The sequence below is a fragment of the Sinohyriopsis cumingii genome, chromosome 1 (assembly GCF_028554795.1).
Source record: "Sinohyriopsis cumingii isolate HCF-2022 chromosome 1, ASM2855479v2, whole genome shotgun sequence".
Classification (NCBI taxonomy): Eukaryota; Metazoa; Mollusca; class Bivalvia; order Unionida; family Unionidae; genus Sinohyriopsis; species Sinohyriopsis cumingii.
Window position 1 is genome coordinate 62,565,819 of NC_142961.1, and position 23,947 is coordinate 62,589,765.

At 35.5% G+C, this 23,947-nt stretch overlaps 2 protein-coding genes across 2 annotated transcripts in view; one reads left to right on the top strand and one right to left on the bottom strand.

Annotated features, from left to right (window-relative positions):
- The window catches only part of LOC149806980 (pancreatic triacylglycerol lipase-like), a 70,097-nt gene extending 56,697 nt beyond the window's left edge, over window positions 1-13,400 (bottom strand). Inside the window, exons 1-4 of the mRNA XM_089951015.1 lie at window positions 13,374-13,400; window positions 12,757-12,834; window positions 9,198-9,356; window positions 1,857-1,975 (exon numbers count right to left, since the gene is read on the bottom strand). Of these exons, the coding sequence (XP_089807141.1) occupies window positions 1,857-1,975; window positions 9,198-9,356; window positions 12,757-12,834; window positions 13,374-13,400 (383 nt within the window). The remainder of the gene's footprint in view (window positions 1-1,856; window positions 1,976-9,197; window positions 9,357-12,756; window positions 12,835-13,373) is intronic.
- LOC149806978 (uncharacterized) overlaps window positions 1-23,947 on the top strand; it is a 252,067-nt gene that overhangs the window by 110,060 nt on the left and 118,060 nt on the right. The window lies entirely within an intron of this gene.

Sequence of the window (23,947 nt, forward strand, 5' to 3'; positions counted from 1 at the left end):
CACCACTTAAGTGGAATCAATTGCAAATGTGAACCGTTTCTGTAACGTATGTAAAAAAGCAGAATATTGGATCATACAAATGTAAATTTTTAGAAAACTAAATTAATATATTTCCTGGTGATGAATCCTCGAATGATCAGTGCCTGTCTGTAATGAGATGAAGCCTCGAATATTATGTGCCTGCTTGTAATGAAGTGAAGCATATAATGCTCTGCGCTGGTCTGTAACGAGATGACGTCTCCAATGCTCTGCGCCTATCTGTAATGTGATAAAGCCTCGAATATTCTGTGCCTGTATGTAATGAGATAAATCCTATAATGCTCTGCACCTGTCTGTAATGAGATGAAGCCCCTAATAATATGTGCCTGTCTGTAATGAGATGAATCCTCTAATACTCTGTGCCTGAATGTAATGAGACGAAACCTCGAATGTTCTGTGCCTGTCTGTAATGAGATGAATCCTCTAATGCTCTGCATCTGTCTGTAATGAGATGAATCATCTAATGCTCTGTGTCTGTCTGTAATGACATGAATCCCCTAATGTTCTGTGCATGTGTGCAATGAGATGAAACCTCTAATTATATGTGCCTGTCTGTAATGAGTTGAAGCCTCGAATGTTCTGTGCCTGTATGTGATGAGATGAATCCTTTAATGATCTGTGTCTATTCTGTAATGAGATGGAGCCTCTAATGTTATGTGCCTGTATATAATGAGATGAATCATCCATTGCTCTGTGCCTGTCTGTAAAGAGAGGAATCCTCTAATGATCTGCGCTTGTGTGCATTGAGATGAAGCCTCTAATTATCTGTGCCCGTCCGTAATGAGACGAAGCCTCTAATGTTCTGTACCTGTTTGTAATGAGTTGAATCCTCTAATGTTCTGCATCTGTCTGTAATGAGATGAATCCTCTAATGCTCTGCGCCTGTATGTGATGAGATGAATACTCTAATGATCTGTGCCTGTCTGTAATGAGGTGAAGCCTCTAATGCTCTGTGCCTATATGTAATTAGATGAATCATCTAATTCTCTGTGCCGGTCTGTAAAGAGTGGAATCCTCTAATGATCTGCGCCTGTCTGTAATGAGATGAATCATCTAATGCCCTATGAGAACCCTTTAATGCTATGTGCCTGTCTGTAACGAGATGAAACCTCGAATGATCTGTGCCTATCTGAAATAGGATGAAGCCTAATGTGCTCTGTGCCTGTATGAAATGAAATAAATCATATAATGCTCTGTGCTTGTCTGTGAAGAGATGAATCCTCCATTGCTCTGTGCCTGTCTGTAATGAGATAAAGGCTCGAATGCTCTGTGCCTGTCTGTAAGGTGATGAAGCATATACTGTTCTGTGCCTGTCTGAAGAAGATGAAGCCTCGAATGATTTGGTCTGTCTGTAAAGAGATGAAGGAGATAATGTTCCGTGCCTGTCTATAATGAGATGAAGCCTCGAATGCTCTGTGCCTTTCTGTAATGAGATGAACCCTCTACCTCTATGTGCCTGTCTGTAAAGAGAGGAATCCTCTAATGATCTGTGCCTGTTTATACTGTGATGAAGCCTCGAATGCTCTGTGCCTGTCTGTAATGAGATGAAGCCTCTACCGCTATGTGCCTGTCTGTAAAGAGAGGAATCCTCTAATGATCTGTGCCTGTCTGTAATGAGATGAATCCTCTAACACTCTGTGCTTGTCTGTAAAGAGAGGAATCCTCTAATGCTCTGTTCCTGTCTGTAATGAGATGAATCCTCTAATGTTGTGTGCCTGTCTGTAATGAGATGAAAGCTCTACCGCTATGTGCCTGTCTGTAAAGAGAGGAATCCTCTAATGATCTGTGCCTGTGTGTAATGAGATGAAGCCTCTAACGCTCTGTGCCTGTCTGTGAAGAGTCCATTGATTCTGTATGCCTGTGTGTAATGAGATGAAGCCTCTAATGCTCTGTGCCTGTCTGTAATGAGATGAATCCTATAAAGCTCTTTGCCTGTCTGTTATGAGATGAATCCTCTAATGCTCTGTGCTTGTCTGTAATGAGATGAATCCTCTAACTCTCTGTGCCTTTCTGTAATGAGATGAATCCTCTAACGCTCTGTGCCTGTCTGTAATGAGATGAATCCTCTAATGCACTGTGATGGTATGTAATGAGATGAAGCCTCGAATGCTCTACGCTTGTCTGTAATGACATGAATCCTCTAATGCTCTGCGCCTGTCTGTAAAGAGAGCGATCCTCTAATGCTCTGTGCCTGTCTGTAATTAGATGAATCCTCTAATGCTCTGTGCCTGTCTGTGATGAGATGAAGCCTTTACCGCTCTGTGCCTGTCTGTAAAGAGAGGAACGCTCTAATGCTCTGTGCCTGTCTGTAATGAGATGACGCCTCAAACGATCTGTGTAATAGTGATGTCTATAATAGTCATGTCTAGTAAGAGCGATGTCTACAATATTCATGTCTAGTAATAGCCATGTCTAGTAATAGTGATGTATATAATAGTCATGTCTAGTAATAGTCATGTCTAATATTCATGTATATAATAGTCATGTCCAAAAAAAGTTTCCGTGCAATAAACAATCCGTATCTCAACCAGTTAATTGGTTAGTCTGTCTTTTTCTCTCAGTTATACAGCATTTTCGCTTTGAATTATTTCGTAAATTAATTAGTTGTGTATCTATTGTGTTACTTGATTTGATAGATAGATAGATGGATAGATAGATCGATAGATAGATAAGATTTATATGGCATCTACGGGAAGATACTGTATGGCATTGCAAATAACACTGGTCAACAGTGAAATCATTACTGACTTGAAAAGGCCCTAATCTGTAGTATTTTGGTGTGCCGAACACGAATATAACCGTGAAAAATTTGTATTGGCTCTCGTTTTGAAGATATTCATATACCTCATTTTCTATGTTTCACTGTGTAAATTTCTCCAGTAGGACTGCAGCAACATCCGGAATAATGATGTAACATTGCATAATACCATCATGCTCACATCATCCACAGTTGATTGCATCATTTTCTGATGCAATGCAATACTAATGCCATGCGGCTGCTGAAGTAAGTTGACGTCAGCAGTGTACTATACATGTGTAGGCCTATTATACTAATGCCAGGCGGCTGCTGAAGCTGACGTAAGCAGTGTACTATATAAAGCCCAATCAGATAGGTTCAGCATTTAAAATATTTTAGACGTTGTGCGAGACAGTTCAAGCTACTGTTACATAAAACTTATTATTTTATCCATTTACGTACAATAAAGAACAGTAATGCCTCGAAAGTGTGTTAATACCGCGGACAATTTTTGCTATATTTGTGGGGAAGTGACATTTGCCAACCAGAAGAAAAGTATCAATTCTCAAGTGAAGAAGGCATATCATCTTTACTTCGGATGCAAGGTTGGTGACCAAGACAAGCCTTGGGCTCCGCATATATGCTGTGCTACATGTACAACACAGCTTTCACAGTGGTTGAATTGCAAAAGGTCATCAATGCCGTTTGCAGTCCCAATGGTGTGGAGAGAGCCAAGCAACCACCTAAATGACTGTTACTTCTGCTTGGTTCCTCCTCTTTCCGGCGGAATAACGAAGCGAAAGAAGTCGAGAATAGTCTACCCAAACATTCCGTCTGCATTGAGACCAGTTCCACATGGTGAGGGACTTCCTATTCCAGAACCTCCAGCAGAATATTCTCTTGATTCATCTGACGAAGACAAAGGTGAGTCGACCTGTTCTTCTCCTGGTCCATCAGCATGCAGTGATCCAGATTTTCACTGTGGTGCATCATCAACCCCACACAGAATAACACAGGAAGAACTAAATGACCTGATTCTTGATTTGGACTTATCAAAGAACAAGGCAGAATTGCTAGGATCAAGACTCCAACAATGGAATCTTCTAGAAGAAGATGTCACAATTACTGCATATCGAAAGCGCCACCAGCAATTGGAGCCTTTCTTCAGAAAGGAAAGTAATCTGATATTCTGTTCCGATATTGAGGGCCTCATGAATGCTTTAAAAATCACTCATGACCCACAAGAATGGAGACTATTTGTGGACTCTTCGAAACTGAGTCTCAAGGCTGTGCTTTTGCACAATGGAAACATTCTTCCATCTATTCCAGTAGCGTATGCTGTCCACATGAAAGAGACATACGATAACTTAAGGCAGCTACTGAATTCCATTGAGTATAACAAGTACAGCTGGCACCTCTGTGGTGATTTGAAGGTAGTTGCCCTTTTAATGGGACTGCAGCAAGGATATACAAAATACATGTGTTTCTTATGCGAGTGGGATAGCCGAGCAAGGGAAATGCACTACATGAGGAAGGAATGGACTCACAGGCAGAATGTAGCCATTGGAGAGAAGAATATCCAACACCCAGCTCTGGTTGAGGCTCAGAAAATCTTGCTACCACCCCTTCACATCAAACTAGGTTTGATGAAGAACTTCGTGAAAGCCATTGACCGGACTTTGCCAGCATTCCGATACCTGCATGAAAAATTCCCTCGACTCAGCGAAGCAAAGATTAAAGAGGGAGTTTTTGTGGGTCCTCAGATTCGAGAGCTTTTCAAAGATGACCGGTTCAACAACTTGCTGGAAGGTGACGCGAAACAAGCATGGAATGCTTTTCGCCTAGTTTCTACAAACTTCCTCGGAAATGTTAGGGCAGAAAACTATAAGGAACTAGTAGAAGACATGTTGATGAAGTATAAGAAACTTGGCTGCAATATGTCTCTAAAGATTCACTTCCTTCATTCCCATTTGGATTTCTTTCCTAGCAACTGTGGTATTGTTAGTGATGAACACGGCGAACGTTTTCATCAAGATATCGCAACAATGGAACAAAGATACCAGGGAAAATGGTCCACTACAATGCTGGCTGACTACTGCTGGACACTCCTCAGAGATGCTCCCGAACAGCTGTACAAGAGACAGGCGAAGAAATCTAAGATGTAGTCAATGACTTGATTTTTTATAGGTAGGCTATTACAGTTGACCTTTTACTATTGGAATGCATTTCGTTATGTAAACAATAATTTCTTGCAGATTACAAAAAAACTAGAGCCAATTTTGCAATTTGACTGTCATATTCGTGTTCATCACATAAAAATTGATAAGAATTGACTAATTTTATTTCAGTAACATGACTTTTGTAAAAATTTGTTGTCCAGTGTAATAAGACCAACACTTGTGTAAAGTTTGTATTGGGCGACAAATCCAAAGATAGAATGTATGAAGGGGAAAATGGTGTTCATGCTAAATGCAAGGCACAAGTGTGTGTATGTAGTCTCATTTTTCGGCACATCATCACAACAGTGGTTATATGAAACCAATTAAAGGTAAAGTTCGCAAATGCAAACGGAATTGCACACACAGTTTAGGAAAATATGTAAGCAGGACAGAAGGAAAAAACGTAAGCACGGTTGATATGTTTATGATTGAAGGCCTATTAGGCATATACACATGCCCGACTGAAATAATGTGATATATTGTTTGTTACCTAAGCTACAACACATTCTTGCTATGAAATATACTTCTACAATATCAAAAAATACAGCATTAATCCAATCAAAAATAAATTCAGACCGTGACAAGGACATGATAATCAAATTTCCCCAGTTAGAAAGTAAAATAGAAACATTCAGTTTCATCTAAATACATAAAATATAATATATCTCCTAACTGATAAAACGAATTTGAAAATATTTAACATTGTGGATATATCAAATTTATCTCCTTCAAGTACGTAAACTAAGGTATAAATACGAGAATATGGATTATTTAATGATACCAAAAGGCTTGAAACTAAACGTGTAATAATCACACGATTTAATTGATAATGCATATAAATTGTTGTCAACTGTATCCTTTTAGTTTTCTCTGTTACTGACAAAATAATGAAAATTTAAGAATAATATGATGTTATATATATATATATATATATATATATATATATATATATATATATATATATATATATTGTTATGCATATTTATTTCGGATTCTTTGTTAGTTGTTTTTTTTTTATATTTCGTTATATTCTATTGTAACATGAAATGTTGTCCGAAATCAAGTTTATTTTTCAGCTTGTAATGAATTATATATTTTGTTTTATTCTGGAAACAACTGATACATATCTATAATATTCTAAAGGTCTATGGTTTAATAATATTATTATCAATAGAAGTAAACATATTACCGTGGGTCTGGGTCTAGGTTATTGGGATTATCCTGTTTTACCTGACATAGTCCAGGTTATACATTATAATTTTATTAACATACTTTCTAATTATAGTTAAAATTTTATTTTGTAAATATTAGGAAGTTTCTAGAAGGGTTTTCCACCTTTAGATAACGTATTTTTTAGCAAATGTTAATTATAACCTGAGGTCAAGTAGAAGGCTATATATATTTTTTTCTTGAGATTATTCAAGTTATTTTTCTCCGGAAATACACGGAACACATATAAAAAAATAATATTCTTGGACAAAACAAAATTAGTGGGATTTATAATGAATTCAAACTTTTAATTATATTACTTTGTTTCAACAAAAGACTGTTGGTACAACAACACAATTCAGGCGGCCACATGCACATCAACACCGTCAACGTTGGACTTAATTTGAATTTCCACTAAAGATTATTTAGAACATTTATTATTAGGACTTGTATGTATAAATCTTATATTATTTTGAGATTCAATTCGTAATCTCCAAAGTTCTTTTCTTTCATTTAGTGTGAATGTGATTTGGAGTTTTAACGTAACTTTAACAATTTTTCACTCATATCGCTACGATTTCTGCAGTGTGTCAGTTTATAGTGATGCTTAGCATTGGGGCACCATGTCGCAGACATGTAGCACGATATCCCACCCAGTCATCTTATCCTGAAACTAGGCCGACGAGACATAACACTAACCTCTTAATGCTGAGTACCATGCGAGTCTTTAGTACCATTTTTGTAAGTCTTTGGTATGACTCGGCCGGGGATCGAACCTACCACCTCCCGCACCCGAGGCAGACGCTCTAACCAATAGGCCACCAGAGTGGGCACTTCTGTCATTTAAATGTGCATATATATATATATATATATATATATATATATATATATATATATATATATATATATATATATATATATATATAGTTTGATATTGCTCTTCTGAGTTTATCGTGGTGTAGTCAGTTGCCGACTCACCCTCCATATCGTAACTATCAAGGTCGGAGCCCTACAGAGTAGGACTGTGAGTCCAAAAGTTACCATGTTAGTCTTTGAACCCCTCCTCTCAATCCCTATATCCATTTACCTATTGTTTTAAATGCATTTTTAACGAGCCACAATGAAAGTACTGTTCAACGTAGCCCCAATGATCTTCATGACCGATTTTGGGTTGCCGAGCTTTTTTTTCTTCAAACCTAATCAAAGAAATAATTATTTATCGTCAGAAAAAGTGTAACGATTTGTTAATTTATTTCCTCAAATCAATTTATTAATTTTTCTAAATAAAATATTAACCCACCGCTTTAATTATTTCATTTTGAAAGGCATGCAGTAAGTAAATTTTCCGACTCAGTATTTACATTCGTTACTTTGCACGTGACACCTTATAGAAGTATAAATTAGTTCTCTGTATAGTTTGTACAGCAATAAACGTAACTGAGTCTGATCACATGGTTAGTTGATTTAAAGTCCTGTTTACATAAATATACACCAATGACTGATGCATACAGTACGAACAGAGTTTGTCAAATAGAAATAAATCCTCAAAAACAACAGGAAAACGTCATCATATTGCACCATGCAAATTAGGATCTGTGACACATCGAAAGCTGCAGTTACAACGTACAGAGAATTCATCACCGATTTAAACAATACTGGCTTTTATTTACAGTCTACAGATATCTCATACAGTTTGCTTACATAGTTTATATAATGCAGTAAATTATGTGTCATTTATGTCTATGTTTACAACATATTTGGATATTCAATTAGCACATATCGAAGAACAAGACAAACATTTTTGCATATTTCTTGTAAAATGCACACGACATGTTTTACATTTATATCGGATATATTATTCATTTCTGTCCACATGGTATATTGTAAATTTAATGAAGTAACTCACCTAGTTCATGAATATTTCAGAAACATTATATATATATATATATATATATATATATATATATATATATATATATATATATATATATATATATATATATAGTGTACATTTTACGGATATATTTTTCTCACTTAAAGAAATATCCTAAACAGTCGTAGGATTACTATGTGCCTAAAATATAAGCAGCAGAGACGGTGAGCAGACCTTTTGCAAAGCGCCATTTTTGAAGAAATAAAAAAGCTTCCAATGAAAACGAAAAAATAAGGTCAATAACGCAAACCGAAGCCTCGAACTTACAGAGAGTTTCTCCAATTGGGTTAGTATTTTTGTTACTTTATTTTTGTCCTTTGTGTTTTTTCTAAATTTGTATGTGCGTTTTTATATACCCACCGGACGTTTCATTGAGGTCGCACCCTCTTTGCTGCTATAATTAAATCATTGTTATATCAATAATGACACCGGGTATGGAATCTTATACAGCTAGATTAGCTCGAGAAAGATTAGAAGCAATTAGTAAATGTCTTCTTGTTTGTGTTTCTCTTAGACAAAATCTTCAAGAACGTCAAGAATCACAAGTTGAATTTGCAGAAGGTACAGAAAAATTATTTAAGCTTATTACAACGGTTTCTGAAACTGTGAAGATAGCAAAAATACCTAAACAAACATGAGATATTATAAAAGATCTTCCAATTAAAATAGCTGCTTCACAGCCTCCTCCTGTAGGTGAAATAATAGTAGATGAATTGGATTAATAAAAGAGAACCTATAGAAAAAACAGAAGAGAAAAAAACCAAAGGGAAGAAAAGATGCCAGATTTAAAGTAAAATTGACTGATGAAGGTGTTAGGGAAATAAAAAGACATAAAAATATAGTTATTTTTCTGTGTTTGCTGTGCTAGGTTATGGTCGAAGAAGAAAATATTTAAAAACTAAACATGTTAAAGGTGTTAGTCATAATGCATGGCATAATTGGGTGTATTGTGTACATCAAGAACTTGATCAGGTAAATATTAACGATATAAACTTCATTAATTATGTTGGGGGAATAAATAATTTTTTACAGCGGATAGAGGATGAAAAACAAAAACTACCAAGGCTACCAAGACAATCAAAATCTGAACCTCCCCAGTTATAACCTTCCTATCAGCTTCCTCCGCCGCAACAACAAATAGAAGGACATCCGAAACAACCACAATCTCCTCGTCGACGACTTCCTCAACCACAATCTCCTCAACCACAATCTTACAGTGCTAAAATTGAAGCTGAAAGTAATTTTACAACTGAATGTTTAAAGACTTTCAGATACGTAGACTATTCTGGGATAATAGATGTTGCTGTAAAATAAGATGAAAGCGATAAATATTTCAAACCTGAATAGAACCTTTTGGCAGATGATGATTGGATTAGTAGTATAGTTTAATTACATTTGGTCATCATGCTGCAGGTAATGAAATGTTTCAGCAATCATTTCTTAAACGTGTAATAGAAAGAAAACAACAATTACAATATGAAGATGTTCTTCTCAACTGATTGGAAAACCTGAATCAAAAACCGGGAGTGGTCTTTTTGCTTGTCCTAACAATATCATTTCCGACTTACATAGATTAGAAATTCTGATCGGAGTAAAACGCGCAGGAAATAATTATCCAGAAATTATCAACGAAATATCTCATATTTGTCGAAGATAATTTACAGGCGGTATTATGGATCGTAATGTTTATCATTCTCTCATTAATGAAATCACAGCGACTAAGAAAACAATTAATTAATAATCAGCATGTAATTTAAAGATGATAATACACACGGCACAACGTGGGCCTGTAATTATCAGGGTAGTAAACTCACTATTACCAGCTTAAAAAGAGATTTACCGAGATGGACTCGGTGATGTTGTTTAATGTTTATTTAGAAGGATAGCCCCAAAATCAATACCGATTACAAACAAGCAGGAATGAAAGCTATTGATGTTATTCGCGATAAAGGTATTGGTGGTGCTGGTGATGTTGCCGGTAAAGCATTCTAGGCAATCAAAGAAAGACTAGCTCGATTAGTACTAAGAAAACCACAACCATCAGTAAAATTACCCAACACTGAAGGTATGCCCGCAAATATCAGTAAAATAATAAATCAAGCTGCAACTCAAAAACAATCAGAGTTGGCTGGTGTACCCCTGTTAGAAAAAGTAAAAGAAGAAAATATAACGGCAAGTTTAATAGCAGGAAGTGGTCTTCGTGTTAGATGATACCAATTATAATAAAATGTTCAAACGTGTATCCGATCCTTCGTTTGATCCCGCGTTCGATATGGACGCATCAATTTTCAAAGATGAATCCATACGCAATTATCAGTTTTATTCTTATGACGCACAACAACCAGATTGGCGTGGTCCAACTGAATTACAAGTTCAAGATACAAGAAGATATGTCTTACCTGCTGAAGCATTTATTGAAGTAGAAGGTAGAATTTTGCAAGATGATGGTACAGTAGTTGCAATCGGTGATATAATTGGTTTTGTTAACAATGGCATTATGGCGTTGTTTGACAGACCCACATTTATGATTGATGGAATAAATATTGAAACAATTCAAAATGATGTTGATGTTGCTAATACAACACTTGGTCTTGCAAGATATTCAGATGATTATACAAGATCAGCCGGTCCCTCAATGATGTTTGCTAAAGATACATCTAATCATCCTGAACATGTCAAGGTAGTTGACGGTAACGTCAGAGCCTCTGGAGGAGCAGCTGATGTGCCAGCAATTGTATCAATCAATGCAAATCACAACCTAGGTTTCGCTACACACAGAAGGTTTTTTCATGCACGATTCAAGTATCTCATAATTTTGGATTTTGCAGAAATGTTCGATAATTTTTTGGGGAGCTAAACATACAGTTTTACTTGTAAGAAAAGCCAATGACAACGATGCAATTGTCCTCCTGCTGCTGCTCACAATTGTGTTGTAAGATTAACAAAACGTTCACTGTAGATGCCAGTAATGACTCCATGGATTGCTGAAGAAGAAAAGTTAATTAGTTTTATGAATTCAGGTTGCAAATAATTGTTATCATGGTTAACAATGACCACATATAGCATTCAAAGTAATGTTGTTGGGTTATTTACCTGGCAAACATCATCGTAAAAATAGTTTCTGCGCCGAGGCTTATATTTATTGCTTTCCAAAATGCCAATCGATTAAATTCACAAGAACGTAGTATACAAAAGAAATAAAAGAAAACATTTCAGGCTGAAATATCACAAGTGATGCACTACAAAGTATTCATTTTCAAACTACTTACAAACTGTCCACACTTTCAAACATAAAAGTACAGATGCATCATGTAACATAACAAAATCCACTTTAGGTAACTAAAAAGTGGTCAAGTCACTTTTAACAAGTAATTTTTTTTAGATCTATGTAAACTAATAACAGAACTGGAACTGAACTATTGAGGCTTTAAAAAACATTTTTATTGCTTCTTTTCCTCCACAACACAATTCTATTCTGTTACTAGAAATATGCATTGTCTTGTGATGGAAATGTCATTCCGATTTGTCACTGATCACAAGATAGGTGTCTCCGATTATCTGACTAATGCTTTACCAAAAGTAGCAATCTCAGCAGTTTTAGCAATAATCTAAAGGCAAAGTCATTGTATATGAAAAAGTTGAACAGTAACAAAATCTTGTGACCTATAATCACTTTTTAATTGTCCAAAAGAACAAGACAAAAACATCAGTAAAGCAGAATGAAACAAGATAATAATATTGTTACCAGGAGATAAAACAAATTTTAATGAATACTTACCAGTAACTATTGAGTTACTTACCTTTCGGGTGGGGTGGGGTGGGGTGGGGTAGAAATTTCCTTTAGCCATATAAGAAAATTCCATCAATCTATTAGATCACAAGTTCTATTAGTTCAGAATGAGAAGAAAAAAACAGATCCATTATGTCCCCCCACCAGTCTTAGACCGATACACAGTAGATGTCCTCTTTCTTAGGGACTGTTGCTACTTTTTGGACATCAGTGCAGTGAGAGTGGGAAATCTAGCAATAGCAAGAGGCAAGTATTACGTCATTAAAATTAGTTGTACGCCCCAAATCACTATATGTTGATATCAGTGTTACAGTACTTGTCACTGAATTTTCCAGGTCAGTGGGAGGCTGACAGCCTCAGACTGGTATAAAAATTATATAATCACCCTTATGGTTGGAGTGTGCTCTACTATAAGTTGGCATCAGCTTGTGTTAATTTGTATGCCACAACTACTAGTCCCAAGAAAACATACCTTCTCTCCAGTGTGCCAAAGAGCATAGGCTGAAGGAGAAGAATGAAGAGTGTGATTAAGCAGTTCTCGACAGATCTTCGAATAACCCATAAGGCAGCAAAAATAAATAGTTCATCTCAAATTAAATCTAAGCAATCCTAAAGCAATTCGACAAAGACTGATATTGAAATTGGAATGAATAATTGTTTCATTCGTATTCCGTTTGTAAAGATTGCTTCCTAAACTTATGACGGAACAAAATGCCCTTGGCCTAGTTATTTCCAATGGAAATTGCAATCAAATTCATAAACAAGAACAAATGTGTTTATTTAAAGTTTAGCAAACAACCTGATAAAATTTCAGTAGACTATGTTTTACCAATTGAAAACCAAATGTCTTCAACTCGAATCCAACATAATAGAATGTTTCCAAATCACCATTATCGTAAAGTATGATCTGTAATAATGAACAAAAATTAGACATAAAATATGTTGTTTAAAAATGACCCATACAATATACATTATGTACAAAAGTAAAACACACAATGGAAATATGCATAACGTCTGCCCTCATAAAGTAAATAAATATTCATATAACAAAGCATACTTTGACGAATTAGGCAATTATTCACATAATTACATTTGCATAGGAAATGGTCTTATGAATATCACAAACTATACAGAGAACAATATAATACATCTATACATGTGAAAGTGCATCTGCAATCCGATTATATTTTCCACTGATGTGCTTAATGGCAATATTGTATTGCTGAAACGGCAAAACTCTGTCCTAGCATTCTCTGATTTGCGTTTTTCATTTATGAATTAACGCAATGGAGCTGTAATCACTGAATACAAATGGATTTGAACTAAAGACAAATATTCCATCTAAATTATGGAATGAATTATCTGGTACCTGTTTAGCTTTCGACAAAAAGAGTGCACTGAACGATTAGCACCATTTTTCTCTTCCTCGGCCAATGCATCACCAACCTCATCCTCGCTTGCATCAAGAGACATTTGATATAATTGACTACAATTTGAAGCTAAAAGAACCGGTGCAACTTTAACTATTTCTTTTATGATCTCTCAATCTGTCTCTTTCACACCTCTCTCTCTCTCTCTCTCTCTCTCTCTCTCTCTCATTGTAGATGATGTCATCGGTGATGCATGCATCACAATTATCTACCCCAAAACTTGTCATGTTTATTAAACGCTGGGGTGTTGAAGGAGAATTGTTATAGCAAGCGGCATATCATTATACTGATTAAGTCATCTGGAGTTACTAATGCCGACATTTCTTTTGCTCTTGCCGTGAACGTAATTTGCCAAGAACCTTTCAACATGCCTAACCCGGTAAGATATTTTGATAAAAAGAACCCAACTATTGCATGGTATACAATAAAACCTAACAGCTTCGTTACTTCTTGCAAGAGTACAACCTCACAAGTGCTTACGCTTATTGCTTAACAAGCTTACTCCAGAAACAAAGTACAGAGTTTCACTTCAAAAGGATTCTCCATAGTATAGAAGTTTTCGAGATCAGCGTTATAATGGTACAAGAGAAAGACTGAGATGATTCGGCTTTCCACCAGCCTCACTATTCATAAGCAGAAATGTGCAGCTGTTAAGAAGAATATCACATAGTTCATGCAGCAAAATCAATATACATACCATACTAAGATTGCTAAGAGTTGCAGCTGCAAAGAGATTTTCGAGATTACGAAAAAGCTAATGTAAAGGATCTTCTCTCCGGTCCATATTCTAGACCTCTTGGCCAATTTCTTCCGTGACAAAGTACTCCATTAGAGATAAGTTCGACAACACAATTTTAATTGACTTTACCTCACCATATAGTTGTTATAAATAAAATACACTGCGACCTTTGACAGCATTTGAACCTGACTCTATGGATTTAATATTAATAATTGTGATAAAGAGCGCCTGTGAAGTCATGTGAATGGGATCCGATTCCAACACCACTATTGCTTCAGTGCTTAGATTCAATACTGCCTTCAATAACCGATGTTATCAAAACTTCTCTCTCATCCATGGGATTTCTTTCATTTCTCAAACCTCCTATTGTAAAGCCTTTGTTGAAGAAAAAAAAGTATAATCCTAACGATTTAAAGAACTAACACTTTGGTTGTCAGCTCTCAATTACCTCATAACTATCAGAAACGTTGTCCGGTCCAAACTTGTATATAATCTGAATTCACGTAGTCTTGCTAACAATCTACACACTACATTCTGCTCTCGCCTTATTATTGAAACTGCACCTTTGAAAATAGGTAACGATCTTATTTCTGCTTTGGATAGTGCAAAAATTATATTTCACACCATTCTAGACTTGTATGTTGTATTTGACACAACAGAATATGATATATTACTTCACCGTCTCCAGCAGGTATTTGGCAATCACGATACAGCTTTACTACTATTCAACTCCTATTTAATCATCAACGGCACACAAATTGAATCCGTAAATATAAAACTGTCCCGACTATTTGAGAGATGTTTTGATGTTCTACAACACTCATCATTCAATACTCTCAGGCGTTCTCAAGCATCATTGATCAACATCCGGCGTCATGAATATATGCAAGGCTCTGTAAATTGAGCTGAGAGGCATCAACTAAATTAGCAATTTGCTTTCGCCTGATCCTTCTTAAAGACGTATGTGTTATTTAGTACTTTCAAGACTGGACTATTATAATTCACTTCTATCTTGTTCGCATCAGTATCTACATCAGAAACATCAAAACGTTCAAACCATCGCTGTTCGAATCATTCTTAGAGTATGAATAACGCAGCATACATGCCATTGCTTTGCAATCTTCACTAGCTACCATAATCAAACACAAAATACATTCATAATGATACATTTCGTTGACTGTCTCCAGTTTGATGAATGTATCTGATATCATCCGTGTCTACACTTCATCTGGAATCTTCCGCTCTTCTTTCTACTCTCGAATTTTCACCGTACCTGTGCTACAACAGTGATACGGACAAGTTTCTTTTGCGTACTGTAGCCGAGCTAAGTGGAACGAATGGCCCATATATCTTAGACATAGGACATTGTGAGCTCATTCGAGAGTTCTATTCATACTCTCCTAATTTTGACTACAAGAACAGACTTAAAGACTTAATAAAGTTTACTTGCTTAATTAATGTCTACATGTTTTGTTTAGATCATGGTGTTTATTTTTTTGTAATAGTGTCGACGTTTAAGGTTTTATGTGTTATATAATATTCTAAAGTGCTTGGAACTTGGAACTTCTAAGTGGATATGACTTAGGAACAACACTTTAATCACAATCTTATCTTTAGCTAGGTCATTGCCTTGTGATAAATGAATACCCTCAATGGGTAAAGGTATCACATATACGATGATCAAGGCTCCTGACACTAAATTTGATGTCAGATAGACAAATTTGAGAGAAGCTTTAACACAGCCGCACTTTACTCACATAAACGGAATACTTTCGTCTCAATAAGATTTCTTAGACAATGGCATGTTAATTGAAAATTAAACATTCTGAGCATCCCCTATGTCAGTTATTATTTCAATAGGGATAGGCTTCGTAGAATCACCAATAAGTCATATAGACTCTTTCCACATAGAAGGTTTATAATTTCTTCACTGCGCAAGACCCGACCAATGCCGTGACCTTGACCCTGCTTAAATAAGAGTATTTTTGCAAAAGCACTGTTATTATTTTGTTGCTTATTTTTCAGCATGTAGCAATCAGAAATATGTGCTCTTTCCTCTTACTTCTTTATCAACTTTCTTGGCTAAACATAACCTATAAAATGTCCTCTTTTTCCTATGCAAAATTGACATGCGTTAGTCCTGCATCTTTTCTACAGTTTCTAAACCATTGCCAATATTATTCAGGTCCCACGAAATACCCGTCAAGATATATTCCTTAACCACAATATAATCAGTACTCTGTCGAACGACAGTGAAATGTATGTATCACGAACTCTGGTAATAAGAACTCTTTGTAATTACAACGTCTATGGCTCTCGTCGCCATCACTTATTTTCAGCAGTTTTCTCAAAGTGACGAAAATATTTACCAACATATTATTCCTGGAAAGAGGTTACACATGTGTCATTTCTGATAACATTAAAACTGAACTTGAGTCTATATTGGTGAGTGTGCTCTGCGAACCAAACATAATTCTTTTAATTTTGATTGAATATATCTCTCTCTCTCTCTTTCTCTCTGAACCTGTATTTGTTTCTCTTTTGCTCTTTGCATCTGCTTCTCTCTCTCTCTCTCTCTCTCTCTCTCTCTCTCTCTGATTCTTTGCATTTTCCTCTCCTTTAGTTCTTTCTGAACTTGTAATTTCAATATTTCTTCTGAAGCTGAACTTTGGAGGCCCAATTCCATCTGTGGCGTCACTAAAGTTTTCTAGCATATTTAAAATTAAAAGCTTTACTATGGACAACGAAAATTCCCATAGAAAGTCAAATAATTTTCAAAAGACAACTTTAATTTCTCTATAATATTTTAAAGAAATTCATATCTCGGACGAGCCCCTGATTTCTTATATGAATTTATGGTCTTAAAATAAGTAAAAGAAAACCAAAACAAAACGAAACGAAACAATATAGTACTGGTCTTCAATGCACTGATGTACAAATAGTCTGCAATATGCCGTATGCTGATATACTAATGCTCTTGATGAATCTCAGTGAGATAATGCAGAATGTCTTTCAGTGAATTACCAATAATCGCAAAAATAGTCAAAAGTTTCAGCATGCACTTTGTAACTCCAATGAATAGTTTAAGTGAATGACCAATCTCAAATTTTGATATAAACGCAGCTAAATGCGCTTCTAAAAAGACTGATGTGAAAATGGTAATGAATAATTGTTCACTTGATCTTCTTTTTATACAGACTGTCATCTAAATTATAGCGCAACAAAATGATCTAGCCGGAAGTCATTTCTAATAGAAATTTCAATCAAATTCGTAAACAACGCTAGGTGTGTTTACTTAAATTTAAGCAACAAACCTCACAAAATCAGGTTGGTTATGTTTCTTTCATGTATAATACCAGTGTCCTCAACTCAAATCCAAGTAAACATATCGTTTCCCAATGATGATCATTTTTCCGTAAAATATTCAGTATTGGACAAGTATAAACCGTGCAATATGTTCTTTACAAATGACCGTTGCATTCTACAAGCTAAACACACATAATAGTTATGTATGTATGTATGTATGTATGTATGTATGTATGTATGACCGAATGTATGCAAATATGTGACGAAGGGGTACAAAAAAATACCCCAGAGATGATAAACGTTGAGGAAAACACGCATGTTTAATACCATTAGCGAAAACACTCAACTAAATGAAATATAAACGGAACAACCATCAAGTATGCTAAATAGTTTTCAAACATGATGGAAGAATTGGAATTATTTACATTTGATGCGACTACACCTTTTAAATGACTTATTGCTTTGGCTATTCCTCTTAATACTAGGAATCTAACAGTTGTAAGTAATATATATATATATATATATATATATATATATATATATATATATATATATATATATATATATATATATGGCAGTCATAAATGAAATGGGTTCATTAACCTAATATAATGTACATGGATGATGCCAGCAAATATTCTTTTTCATTTGTTTTTCTGTACATTGACTCTGATCCTTCTGCCACCAAAGAAATTGATTGTTTCTATCTCAGATCATCCATAAAGGTAAAATGTTCCACTCTCTTACCTAGCATGATGTGAAGTAGAGTATCCTTGTCCTGACCCAAAGCCGTTGTCAGTCTAAAATGACCAGTGCATATATTATTTTCTCAAATATAATGTTAATGCATCGTATTGAGCTTGGCTGAAAAAAGCAAATACGTGGCTCTGTATGCAACCAATCTTGTGCACACTGTTAAATAAGCAATGTTTGCAAGAAATCAAATTTTATTAATGACATATACCGTTCAGACAACGAGCTGTTGAAGATCAGAGAGCATTGGGTTTTCTCGTATAAGTGGAAAAAGTCTTCAAATTGTTTTTTTCCAAAAGCACTGAATATTGCTATAAAAGGAAAACCTCTTAAATTCGTATATCACGACACCAAATATTCCTTTCTCAAAAAGACATTTGTTTAGAATCATACAGTTTCTCATGGAAATATGAATACAAGGAACGATTATTCTTTAGCTTGATGTATCTGTCCTTAACCCCTGAGAACAATAAATGACTAAACCAGCGAAATATGACGAAGAGTAATTTATTAATTTAAGGGTTTAAATGAAAGTACCACAAAGAAAGCTTTTATTTTTTAATCAACTCTTATTTACGCATATAACATCTGCAAACGTATCTTTGTTAGGGATCTATTCATAAAATAATAAAATGGGTTAAAGACCTAATATTCTTTCCAGGCATGAATCAAACCCGCTCCAAAAATAACGGCAACCGTCACCTAGTTCTCACTTTCAAATCTCCAGCACTATAATATACTTAGCTTTTGTGACAATACCACATACATACATACATACATACATACATACATACGTACATACATAGATACATACATACATACATAGATTGTTGTTGTTGTTCTCGGGTTTAACGCCATTTTTCAGCACAAGATAGGCTATACATGGCGGCCAGTATAACTGGTGGAGGAAGAACCCTGGAAAACCCAGGGAAGAACCACCGACCTTAGAGAAGCTACTGGCAGGCTTTCCCACGTACCCACGCTAGCCGAGCCTTGGACTCGAACCCACGCAGGCAGAGGTGAGATGGCAGTGATCCGGAACGGTGAGCGCTTTAGACCACTGGGCCACTCGGGGTACATACATAGATACATTCATACATACATACATACATACATACATGCATACATACATACATACATGAATGCATGCATGCATGCATGCAGACAGACAGAAAGAAACCACTAGCTTGCCCGTGTAAGGATTGCGGCCTTCATGTTGATATCCCATGGATTTGAGATACTACGTTTGTAACATGGATTATAAATTTGGTACCTTTGCTTCCATCGAAATTGGATCGCATCTTTGGTCAGAATCTGAGGTTTGTCTAGATTTCGACGGGTGAAAATCTTATACCTGACACCTATCTGAGAAGGTGACAGAGGTACAAAAAATATAAAGCGTTGTCAAAGGGTTTTGAGCTTTTGAAGCATCCTATCTCGTCGTAAAAACACTGTACGAATCCTTGATGAAACCTGAAATAACGAAAAGAGCAAGTTAGCTGATGGAGCGAATATGTAAAAATCAATGTAAAGATCAAACTTTATTCAATGATTTGATAAAGCAGAGACTAAACTTGTGTGTGACGATTACAGTGTGTACTTCTTGAAGACACGTATTAGTTCGTTTACTGTAACTTGATGAAGCGGGAGAAGAGACCAGCTTGTTAAATTCTTTTAGCCTTCAGTTAAGAGATTTATAGCGCTGATATATATATAATCGCTCGTGTGTAAAATATTAAATTAAGCGTGCTTCAGGGCAGTCGTTTTTCGTTTAAATATCTTTGAATCCATTACTTTATTTGTAGGGCCCCGAGTGGCCGAGTGGTCTAAAGCGCTCGCCGTTATGGATCACTGCTATCTCACCTCTGTCTGCGTGAGTTCGAGTCTCAGCCTCGGCTAACGTTGGTACGTGAGAAAGCCTGCCAGTAGCTTCTCGTGGGTCGGTGGTTCTTCCCGGGGTTTTCCAGGGTTCTTCCTCCACCAATTATACTGGCCGCCATGTACAGCCAATCTTGTGCTGAATAATGGCGTTAAACCCTACAACAACAATACAACAACTTTATTTGTAAGATGCAAATAACCTTGCTGCCTCCAACATCGACAGACTTTCAAAGCTAAAGCTTAACAATATTAAAAGTCTAAAACACTAACGCGAAGAACCATGATTACGCTTTTTTTTTTGATACCATTACACGCAAGATGCCAACCTACAGAGCAAATCAAACATATATGTGGGTCTGGCTTCAGGTCTAATATTCCCTTGTTTCTAAGGACGTCAAGAGAACAGTCGTTGTCATCTAAAGTGTTCCTAAATGAGGAAATACTAAAACTGTTTTTTTTTTTGTTTTTTTTTATCACCTAATGTCCAGACATTATATAACATTTTAATTTCAGACTTGCACAATCTTCTTTGCTTCACATTTCTATAACCCAGCTGTAATAAAATATTGACCCAAACACCTCATCACAATCATATATTCAGTATTTGTTCATTGATTGTGAAGAGTCCTAAATAAAAAAGGTCTCTATTTTCGCTAGCTATTTAGGATGTGATGTGTTGAACCGAACTAGATATATCCAAGTGTACAAGTAACGAGATCAGAGATTTTTCACCAGTCTAGAAGCTTGTGATTAGATCTGGTATACTTATATACTTTCTGTATGTTTGCTCATTTATTGTCCGTTAATTGATACTATTTTCCTGCGTAATAATGTGCATAGTTAGACAGTCCGTACCAGAAGTGGGTAATATAAAGCTAGATTTCACAAAGAGAATAATCTGTGGACAAGATATCCACTTCAACGAATATTAAAATAACATTGCGTTGCAATATAATTTCAGACATATCAAGAGTTTTGTCCCCTATATGTCCCACACTAAAGAAGGAAAGATCTTCATATCCCAATTGTCATATTGGGATACTGAAAACATCTCACATAGTATATCTAATGCAATTTGATATAAAATCTGATTCTTCTGCTCAATCATTTTGAAAAGGGTTAGTTAAATGATTCCTTTCTTTTTCATATTTTCATGACCTTATTTTATTTTTCTTCTCTGAATTGCATTTTTCTCCTCTAATTTCTGAAAGTTTTAATTTTCTCATCATTTTGAAGACTGCAACAGGGTAAAAAGTGTCGTGCATTTTTATAAGGAAGGATTGGGGGTAGGGCGGAAGATTGCGGTTTCCGATAGCGCTAAACCAATCAACTTCTATAACTTTTAGCATGTACAGATGGATTAGCTCTCCAGAATGGTGGAAAATACTAGGCGAATGTGACAAGACTGGACATGAGCAAATTATTGCTTTACCCTCAGCCTCCACAAAGCAACAAGCTAAATATTATTATGCTGCCATAGGAAAATTACAATCTAAATTAGTATGAACTGGAACATATTCTAAACGTAAAAGTCTTACGGAGGGTCAAACAACAAGAGAATTACGAAGAGGACGTTAATACTTCGAGGTGCCAACGCTTTATCAAAATGGGATAATTACCTCGAGGGGCAAACAGGGCCAACGTAAGGGTAAATTTACCACGTCGCCAAATGAAATTGAAGGGACTCAACGATAATACAAGGGACAAAACGAGAAAACATCGGCCCAAAATGATATAGATAAACAAAATCAAAGTGGATTACACAATAAAAGAGTGAAACTTCGATGATGGTGAAACCCTGGCAATGGCAAAGAACGAATATCATATTGCAGCAGCAAGTTTAGATAGTATATATGAAGGAAAAGAAATAAAATCATTGGGAACGAAACAGCCAAAGCTGGAGAACATTTTTTTTGAAAAAGGTAAGAGTGTTCACCCACATGACCGACGAACTAAGACAGTTGCGAGTATTTGTACAGTCACCAAAATCTCTTCTATACACAACCACTCTAGCAGAACAAAGAAACATAAAAACTAAAACGAGAAAGAACAAACATTAAAAGCAATAATAACACAAGATAAATCTAAGCACACCAAAAAAGAGCACCGAAAACAATAGCAGCAACAAACATCGGATAGATTAAATCAAAGATAACAACACAAAAACAGAAACAACAACTTTAAAGACAATAACTCATAAATTATTATTAGTCACACAATCACTAAAGAAATAAATAATAAACCATACGACATGAGTGACCTTTTCGGCTGCCTAAAACTGGTAACAATTGAAAGTAACGGGACTGTTAGGGGCGGGATTGTATAGATCTTTCCAACTAAGAGGATTGTACGCTAAGCCGATAGAACCATCTCCAAACAGAAGCCATACGATAATTATGCAAAATAACTTTGCAAAACCAGAAGGATTGTATTCACTAGCGTAAGTCTAACTCAAATAAGTAATACATTTCGATGTAAATGGACAAATAAAAGACGGTTGTGTCCCTTACGCATGAGACGAAGGCGTCGAGAAGCTGTACTATCATGGCGCTATTCGAAACAGACTCGCAAAGAAGGCTCAGAAAAGTAGGGCATTACAAAACTATATACAATGTCCAATAACAAAAGAACTAGCGAAAACAAATACAGTGAACAAAAAATGAAAATTAAAATACACACACCATAACAACAGTCAGAACAAGAAGTAAATGCATTAATTTGTATTAACTATTTTTATATTTTCTTCTTATTTATATTATTCATAAATAAACAATTCACAACCGATTTAAACCAAAAAAAGCCAGCGATGACATACACACATATATTAAAATGACAAATGCACTGGTTACATCAATTATGGTGATAACTTCAAATTTTCTAAATTCGCTAGGGAACCTGTCAAAAGGTGCACTGACTGATGCGAGAAGCACACGCCTGTTTTAAAATGTAATGCAGAATGAATGGAAACTTGGCAACGAGAATCAAAATAAGTACGTCCCTATCAAAAATGAAGAGGAACCCCAGTGAACATAATTTTTTTTTTTGTTTTTTTTTAATCTCAAAATTATGTTTATTTTGTAAATGCCCACAACGCAGATCAGGAGTGAGACAAACAGATAAAATAACCTTTTAACTTTAACAGAACGTTGTCACCTTATAGGACTGCAGTTTCTCGTAGATAGGGGTCTTAGGGTGTCTACAGAAATGATATTGTGTTAGCTGTGTTGTTCCGTTATTCACTGTTCAAGTGAGTAATAAGTGCACCTTAGGCTAAATTGAAAACACGGTTAGGTAGGAAATAGAGCCAGTTTGTACTTGCTTGTCAAGTTACGGGCAGCTTAACGACTGAGTAATATAATAATTGATTTTACTTTAAATTGTTTCTGTGTTTTGTTTATTTGTCTGACCCAACAGACGCTTGAGTACAAAGTGAAAAAGGGACCTACATTAAACTCATTGTTGGTTTCTTAATACGTTTTAGTATGCCATTTATTAATATATTTTTATATTGGAGATATGTGCCAACAAGCCGTCTATAACACTAAACCGAATTCATAATGTTGTATAAACTATACTGATTAAGAGGAAAGATATTCTGTAATGACATTAAAAGCTAGATATCAATTATTTGCAACAATTTGTGTCCGAACCAGCACAAGCGTTTTCGATTCATGATCAGTGTTGTAGTGGGCGCTTGCCATGACCTCGCGTTTGTTAAGTAAAAACAATATTCTCGGTTTATGTGAAATCAAAATGTATGAACATCATTACAGTATAGAATTTCAAATAGCATATCCATATTATGTGTATTATTTTGAAAACCAAAGTTTGTAAGGTACATTTAAATAATAATCTTTTAAATAGTATTTTAAATACTAATTTTCAGCAATGAATTTCGCCATTCTTGTAGG